This window comes from Leptopilina boulardi, unplaced genomic scaffold (genome assembly GCF_019393585.1).
Source record: "Leptopilina boulardi isolate dan_hultmark-lab unplaced genomic scaffold, ZJU_Lbou_2.1 LbouV2_2, whole genome shotgun sequence".
Taxonomy (NCBI): Eukaryota; Metazoa; Arthropoda; class Insecta; order Hymenoptera; family Figitidae; genus Leptopilina; species Leptopilina boulardi.
In genome coordinates, this window is record NW_026137751.1 from 872,853 (window position 1) to 881,785 (window position 8,933).

General features: G+C 39.9%; 1 protein-coding gene across 1 annotated transcript; it reads right to left on the bottom strand.

The window, feature by feature from the left end:
* Positions 1-651: 651 nt before the first annotated feature.
* Positions 652-6,186, bottom strand: LOC127278229 (uncharacterized). The gene is made up of 3 exons (XM_051299828.1): positions 4,656-6,186; positions 3,914-4,583; positions 652-3,829 (listed from the first exon to the last, which is right to left on the bottom strand). The coding sequence occupies exons 1-3, from the start codon at positions 6,184-6,186 to the stop codon at positions 652-654; spliced, it is 5,379 nt and encodes a 1,792-aa protein (XP_051155785.1).
* Positions 6,187-8,933: the final 2,747 nt, after the last annotated feature.

Sequence of the window (8,933 nt, forward strand, 5' to 3'; positions counted from 1 at the left end):
CCTTGCAAAATTACACGCGGTAATGTGAAATGAATAAAAAATTTAAGTCAAAAACATTGCATAAATACATGTGTTTGAAAAAGTAGATTGACTTAATGGTGAGAAGTGGGTCTGAATAAAAGACTTGGATAAAGTGAACTTAATTTTATTCTTTAAATATATTGAGGTAGGAAAGTATATGCGCACTCAAAAATGGCGTCACCACGCCGTGGTGATCACAAAAAAAAATAAAGGAAAATTGTCACATAAAAATTGTTTTGATGAGGTCACTTTTAAAATGAGAAACTCCGATGATTATAAGACACTCCGAAAATTAAGTTTTTTGTTTGTTAGTCGATTTTAACATAAGAAGAAAGCTCTATTGCGAAACACAAAAAATGAGCGTTGATTTCTTTCCGTGGTTAATGAGCAACTGGTGTTACACGCAAACGCGTTAGGCTAGGTGTTCGATTATGAGAATGTGTGTGTGTGTCGTCGTTCCCGAATACATCGAGGTTGAACGTGTGTGAGTATAAATAGGCGCGAAAACTCGTAGAAAGACAATTTTGGTGTCGAGATTAAAATTCATTGGAATTTTCCATGTTATTGATGAAAAGAAATATAAAAATATTCAACATTCTCCCCCCCATCGGCAATAGAGTTGACGATGCTCTATGGTGATTCTTCTTCCAATGATGAGTCTTCCGTAGGAATGGGAAGAATTGCTAATTTGTGAATTGGCCGTTGATATCTTGAGGTGGCTGTTTTGATTGTAACAACCCTGGTGAGTCCATCTTTTCCTGGGTGAAGTTTGAGTACACGAGCAAGTGGCCATTTTGCAGGTGGGAATCTCTCGTCAGTGAGAAGTACCAGTGAACCAACCTTGATATCATTCGAAGGATAATGCCATTTTGAGATGGACTGTTGTCGTTGTAGATACATTGATGACCACTTTGACCAAAAGAATTGTAACTTTTGTGTAATGAGTTTTGACCGTTGAGTTGGTGAGAGAGTCAAATCGATGAGTGATGGTTCTGGGATCGTGAAGAGTGGTTCTCCAATGAGAAAGTGGCCTGGTGTGAGAACGGAGAAATCATCAGGGTCATCTGAAAGTGGTTCCATTGGACGAGAGTTGAGTATCGCTTCAATTTGCACAAGAAAAGTCGTAAATTCTTCAAAGCTTAGTGTTGTTTCGCCAATTGTCCTTCGAAGATGATATTTTACCGATTTAACGCCTGCTTCCCACTTGCCTCCCATATGAGGTGATGCCGGAGGGTTGAAAATCCAAGTGGTTCCGTCATTGGCAAAGAGATGAGATAACTTTTGGAATTGTTTAGTTCCAGATTGAAACATCCGTTTGAGTTCAGCATCTGCGCCTTTGAAATTTTTTCCACAATCACTATAGAGTGTTTTGCAGATGCCACGCCTTCCAGTGAACCGTTTAAATGCTGCGATGAATTTTTCCGTTGAGTTGTCTGTTACTGCTTCTAAATGAATAGCGGACGTTGAAAAGCACACGAATATACAAATCCAACCTTTCTGAGAAGTTGCTCCTCGACCTTTCCAAGCCTTGATTGAGACAGGTCCTGCATAATCGACTCCGGTGTTGAGAAAGGCCCTTGTTGGAGTAATTCTTGACAATGGTAATTGTCCCATGAGTTGTTGAGCTCGTTGTCCTCGTTGTCGAGCACATGTTACACATTTGAGCACAAGGGATTTTATTGAGTGACGTCCGCCTATGATCCAAAATCTTTTTCTTGTATGAGATAACGTGAGTTGTGTGCCGCCATGTAAGGTCCGTTTGTGAGCTTCCAAAATAATAAGTTGAGTAAGTGTTGAATCCTTTGGTAGAATCATTGAATTCACATAATCTACATCTAAGTTTGAACGTTTAAGTCGTCCTCCTACCCTGAGGATTCCGTGGTTGTCAATGTATGCAGTTAAACGGGTGAGAGGGTGAGATTTTGCTAATTTTTGGCCAAGAGTGAGTGTGTTTAATTCCGTTGAAAAATATGCTCCTTGAATAGCTCGAACCCAGTAAAGAAGTGATGAATTGAGATCGCCAGGAGTGAGTGGATAAACCAGGGATGATTGTGGAGTTTGCTTGAGTGTTTTGATGACCCTTGAACAAATTGATGTGATTCTCAGCAGCTTGTTGAGTGATGAGTACCGTCCTATTAGATCCCAGAGTTGAGATTGAGGATTAGCTGCTACCATGAGTGAGAGTCCTGGCCGCTCTTCAACTTGAGCTGAGTTGCTTTGTTTGACCGTTGGGGATGTCCATTGATCGGATGAGTTCTTTAACCATGGTGGACCGTTCCACCAGAGAGCATGTTCCTTGAGTTGTGAGATTGCCAATCCCCGAGATGCGCAATCTGCTGGATTCTCCTTTCCTTTTATGAACCGCCATTGAGCATGAGGTAATTGTTCTTGAATGAACGAAACTCTATTGCGCACATAATCCTTCCATCGAGATGGGTGACTTTGGATCCAATTTAATGTCACCTGTGAGTCTGTCCACATGAATACTGGTACTTGAGAGAAATCCAACGTCTTTTGAGTGTATACCATGAGTCGAGTTAATAATTGCGCTGCCGTGAGTTCCAACCTTGGTATGGTGATCCTTTTGAGTGATGCAACTTTAGTTTTTGCGCAGATGAGATTGATTGTTGGTTCAAGACCCGGGTTTGTTGTTTTGATGAAAATGACTGCTGACATTGCTAATTGAGATGCGTCCGAAAATCCATGAAGTTCAACTATTGATGATGTTGTGAGATTTAGCCACCGTGGAATTGAGATTGATGAGAGTTGAGCAAGTTCACCTTTGAATTTAAACCATTTTTTGGTAATTTCGTCGGGAATTGAGTCATCCCAGCCGAGTTTTGCGAGCCAGAGTTCCTGTAATAACATCTTGGCTCGGATGATGAAAGGTGATAAAAATCCAAGTGGATCGAATACTTGAGCCACTTCCGAAAGTATGATCCGCTTGGTGATTGGTTCCGATGATTGACTTGGTAACTGGAAGATGAATTTAAAGCAGTCACTTTGAGTGCACCATGAAAGACCAAGTATTTTCGTGATGTTGTTCTCGAACAAATGAGTTTGTGATGAGGTTTGTCCAGGTGAGATAGTGTTGACTAAATCCGGATGGTTGCTTTGCCATTTGGCCAATGGAAAGCCACCACGATTGAGAAGGTCCTTGGTTTGTTGAGCAATAGGGATGAGATCCTTGAGTTGATCAGCTCCGCCGTAAATATCGTCTACATATCGACCGTTGATGAGTACTGGTACCGCAAGAGGGTATTTGTCCCCTTCATCTTGAATAAGTTGAAGAATTACACGAACTGCCAAAAAAGGTGCTGATTTTGTTCCATAACTGACAGTCGTGAGTTGATAAGGTACCTCCTGGTTATTGTCATCTATCCATAGGATGCGTTGTAAATTCCAGTCAAGGTGATGAACTTTGACCTGACGAAACATTTTTGTGATGTCCGTTGAGAAAATGTATCGGAACTTTCTTGTCCAGAGCAGCACATCTGAGATGTCCCTTTGAAGTTTCGCCCCTGTGTGAAGAATGTCGTTGAGCGAGTACCCTGAGCTTGATGAACTTGATCCGTTAAATACAACCCTCAATTTTGTGGATGTACTTTGTTCCCTGAGTACGCCGTGATGAGGTAAATAATAGACTGGTGATGATTGATCCGATAATGAAGCACGAATCATATGAGTATCCTTTTCGTATTCCGTGAGAAAGGCATGATAAAGATCCCCATAAACTTGATTTTTCGAGATTCGTTTGAGCGTTGACCTTAGACATCGTTGAGCAGTGACGAGTGAGTCGCCGAGTTGACTTGGTGATGAGTTGAGTGGCAATCATACAATATATTTTCCTGTTGAGTCTCGAGAGTGAGTGGTTTGAAAGTGGTTCTCACACTCTTGTTCCTGTGGTGTGAGTGAGTCCTTGACCTTGAATGGAACCTCCTCCTGTTCCCAGAACTTAGACAAGAGATCTGAGAGGTCGTTGAGTTGTTGATTCACTGATAGATGATATGAGTGACTGGGCTTAGTTGAGGTAGCCTTCACAGGACCAAGGATGACCCAGCCAAAGAAGGTTTTTTGAGCAGTGAGTGATGAGTCTACGCCGTGGATGAGACCTGGTTCTAATAGTTGCCCATAATGATCAGCTCCAATAATGATGTCTATTCTTGAGCTGTGAAAATAGTGAGGATCAGCTAATTGTAAATTTTTAAATTCAGGAATGGATTGAGCATTAAGCGAGATTGAAGGAAGAGTTGAGGATAATTTTGAAAGGATGTAGGCGTTAAGCAATAGAATTTGATCAGAGTGAGTAGATTGGAGCTTGATTGAAACCATTCCTCGAGTGGTTCCGGATGCTGTTCCTCCAATCCCAACAATTGGAATATTTGAGTATTGCCGTGGAAGATTGAGTTTAGCAACAAGTTGTTCCGAAATGAAGGATAACTCAGATCCTGAATCCAATAAGATTCTTACTGGATGAGAGATTCCGAAATTGAGTAGCAGCAAAGCTTGAGAAGTAGCGAGAAGCACAATAGGTCTTATATTAAAATGAGTGTTACCTTGAGCTGTCAAGACATTGAGTCAGTCTGACTTGTCATCCTTTTGAACATGTTGAGTTGTCGCCGGTTGAGATGTACCTTGTTTTGTGCTCGCCTTAGAGTCTGTTATGTGAATCATGGTGTGGTGTTTTCCATTGCATTCCCTACATCGTTTGTCACTTTGGCAAGCATGAGCTGAGTGTTTCCCCAAACAATTATAACAAAGTCGTTGAGTTTTAACGAATTCTCGTCTTTCCTGTTGAGTTAATTTCCGGAATTTTTCACACACTACGATGAAATGAGATTGTTGACAACATGAACAGGCAAATCCATAGTCTTGGTGAGAAACAGTGAGAGCTTGTGCAGATTTTTGAGTTGTTGATGAGTTGCTACTCAATTTTTTTACTGTCTGTGAATATTGAGATGAGTTAAGCTGCATATTTTCCAACGCACGGGCACGTCCAGTTAGAAATTCCTTAAGTTGCTGATAAGTGGGGTGAGTTGTCCTTGAGCCTTGTTTAACCTCCCAGGCTTCCCTGGTTTGAGTGTCCAACCGGCGGGTGATAAAATGAACCAAAACCAGATCCCATTGATCGACTGGTGCTCCTAGCGAGATGAGAGCATTGAGTGACTCTGTTGTAGTCGTGATCAGGGAATTGAGGTCGCTAGCTGATTTTGATGAGATGATTTTGGAGTTAAAAAGTTTGTCCATCTGAGAAGCGATGAGTAATCGTTTGTTCTCATACCGAGAGGTGAGCAATTCCCAACCGGAGTTAAATGCGTCACTTGAGAGAGGTAGATTTGCAATCAGCTGAGCAGCTTCCCCGGTGAGTGATGAACGAAGGTAATGCATTTTTTCAACAGATGTGATTTCTGAGTTCTGTCCTACTAATGAGAGAAACAAATCCCGAAATGATGTCCAAGTTGAGTAATCTCCTGAAAACTTAGGCAATGAGATTTCTGGAAGTTGTCTTCTTGAGGAAAGTGACGGTTCCGCTGTTTGAGTAGGTTGAGCAGTTGGTTGAGTGAGATGCGCAATTATAGAGTTGAGTAGAGCCTTGGCTTCCATCAAAGTCTTGAGTCCTTGTTCAAAACAATCCTCATTCATGTATGGTTCATTGAAAAAATCGTCATTACACGTTTCTCCAATTTCTACGTGAGTTTGAGAAAATTCTGACCATAAATCAGTAAAGACTGAGAGCATTGAATTGGCTTCATTGATTGTGTATCGGTGACTTTGGTGTTTGATTTGCTCTAGTGATTCGGTCATGATGTTGAGTCGACTCATTTGAGTAATTACCTTGAATGTGAGTCGTGCCTTGAGGCTGTCCTGATTTGGCTTGGGTTGATGAATTAAGCTTTTTGATCTTTTTCCATGGGTGATTTCCTTGATAACTTCCTGATGAGATGTCAAAACGTGAGATTGTCCTGATGTTGATTGTGAGTTTTCCATTAATTGTTGTTGATCAACAACAATGTGTGATGGTGACTTTTCGTCTTTTACAGTGAGTTTTTGCAAGGTGTGAGTCACTTCCTTCACATCCTTGTCCGATTTAACAGAGCCTTCTGGATTTGTGGTGAGATTTTCCGTCGATGAATGCGGTGTCGAATCAGTTGATTTTGTACTCATGGTGAGAAGGAGAGAGACCGAGCACTAATTGTTGAAAGAGAGAGAGAGCGCGCGCACAACGTGTTGAGAGAGAGCACTTTCCAATGAGAGAGAGAGAGAGAGCGCGCACCACGTGTTGAGAGAGAGAGCACTTTCCAATGAGAGAGAGAGCGCGCGCACAACGTGTTGAGAGAGAACACTTTCCAAAGAGAGAGAGAGAGAGCGCGCACCACGTGTTAAGAGAGAGAGCACTTTCCAATGAGAGAGAGAGCGCGCACCACGTGTTGAGAGAGAGCACTTTCCAATGAGAGAGAGAGAGCGCACCACTGGTAGGGAGAGAGAGTCCAAGATGGCGAGAACTGCTGCCTGAGGAGCGGATCACTGTACGTGATGGTACGCACGGCGTTCGCGCAGAGAGTCAAGGGGAAGCGTCTGAGAGACTGTGCCGTGGGGGAGCGAGAAAGCCAATATGGCGGGCAAGTCGATGTCCGTCACAGAGCGAGAGCCTTGAGTCCCCACCACCTGCGCACTACACTTGCCTTTCACTGTACTTGGAAGAGAACTTGCACTTTAAACTTTTTTTTTCAGATCACTATCCGGCTCGAAGGACCAAATGTTTGAAAAAGTAGATTGACTTAATGGTGAGAAGTGGGTCTGAATAAAAGACTTGGATAAAGTGAACTTAATTTTATTCTTTAAATATATTGAGGTAGGAAAGTATATGCGCACTCAAAAATGGCGTCACCACGCCGTGGTGATCACAAAAAAAAAATAAAGGAAAATTGTCACATAAAAATTGTTTTGATGAGGTCACTTTTAAAATGAGAAACTCCGATGATTATAAGACACTCCGAAAATTAAGTTTTTTGTTTGTTTGTCGATTTTAACATAAGAAGAAAGCTCTATTGCGAAACACAAAAAATGAGCGTTGATTTCTTTCCGTGGTTAATGAGCAACTGGTGTTACACGCAAACGCGTTAGGCTAGGTGTTCGATTATGAGAATGTGTGTGTGTGTCGTCGTTCCCGAATACATCGAGGTTGAACGTGTGTGAGTATAAATAGGCGCGAAAACTCGTAGAAAGACAATTTTGGTGTCGAGATTAAAATTCATTGGAATTTTCCATGTTATTGATGAAAAGAAATATAAAAATATTCAACAACATGCAAAAAAAGTTATATATGTTTAAGTCAATAATCCTCGCATAAATAAATGCAGAATATGTAAAAATTAATATTAAAATTTATTCTCAAAATTCTTGCAAAAATTCACGCATATGTATGTCGAAAACAAGTAGTGTATTTACTCGCAAAGCCCTCGCAAATTACATGCGAATTTCTTCGCGTATTTTTTTGATAGGGTTGAAGCAGTTAATTTGAAGCATTCTGTTCGTTCGGAGGTAAGTGGCCCAGTTTTTTGACTTTTGGCGCTTTTTTCTTTTTTGAAGATTCTGAAAAACATTAATTGATTAATGAGTGCCTTTAAATTAAAATGCCTATACATTAGGGTGGATCGAAAAATAAAGAATTCAAAAAATTCAATTTGGGTAGTAAAAAAGTTATATATTGACATTGAAAACTTTAGAAAATTTTTTGGGGATGACAGAGATTACGATCTTCAGCTCCGGCAATGTAAATGAAGTTTTAAATTTTGTAGAAAATTTGTTTTCAAGATTGATATCAAAAAAGTTTCATTTCAAGTGAAGTTCGGGTAGTTTCTAAAATGTTATTTTATTCATCTTGTTGTGAAATTTTTTTTAACGGATATTAAAAGTCGATTTCTTCAGCTCCGGCAAAAGCTCGGAAGTTGCAGAAATTGTTTATCATCTTATTTAATATACATAAAGTAAATTAATTACAGTTGAATTCTACAAATTTGACTCTTCTGATATGTTGCTCTTCCCCTATTCTAGTTGCCTCTCCTTATATAAAAATTATGAAGTGAAGAAATCTCATACTTGCATTGCGCATGCGTCACACACACACATATACGTACATCCAATATGATCCTAATTTTATTCGCGCATCGGCTTCTCCTTAAGGCGCATTCAGACCTTCGACTGTCTGCACAGGCAGCCTCCCACCACGCTGAAAACGTACAAGAGTAAGAGAGACAGAAAATTCAAATTTGAATCTACTGATTCTCTGTCTCTCTTACTCTTGTACGTTTTCAGGGTGGTGGGAGGCTGCCTGTGCAGACAGTCGAAGGTCTGAATGCGCCTTAAGGAGAAGCCGATGCGCGAATAAAATTAGGATCATATTGGATGTACGTATATGTGTGTGTGTGACGCATGCGCAATGCAAGTATGAGATTTCTTCACTTCATAATTTTTATATTTCATAATTCTTTATTTTTCGATCCACCCTACTATACATAGAGAGTGCGATTTTTAAAGTTATAATTATTGCAAATAAAGTTTTATCAGCTATATTGATTGAATTTCAATATATCATTGCCGCTACCGATTTAGTTGTGTAATTGTTAAAAAAACATTTTTAAAATGTCTTACTCCCATTCTTGTAACTTTTCAAATCTGAAATGTATTTCGATATATAACCCACAAATTTCAAAGACTCAAAATCAGCAGATGTCCGACTAAGGCTTTCTTCCTTTTGCATCCAATAGCTATAGGTGTCTAGAAAATAAGAATAAAATTAATGTTTAAATAATAAGTAATAGTTTCATAAATCAAATAATTTTTTAATTTTATTTTTTGATGGTAGATTTTTTTGATATTTTTATAGAGACACATAAATATTCCCTGAAATA

Excerpts from the sequence above, each read along its gene's own strand:
- LOC127278229 (XM_051299828.1), bottom strand. The coding sequence starts at position 6,186 with ATGAGTACAAAATCAACTGATTCGACACCGCATTCATCGACGGAAAAT. Across the intron at positions 4,584-4,655 it reads TAAGGCGAGCACAAAACAAG|CTCAAGGTAACACTCATTTT; the intron begins GTACATCTCAAC and ends ATGTCTTGACAG. Across the intron at positions 3,830-3,913 it reads CTCACACCACAGGAACAAGA|TCAACTCGGCGACTCACTCG; the intron begins GTGTGAGAACCA and ends CTCATCACCAAG.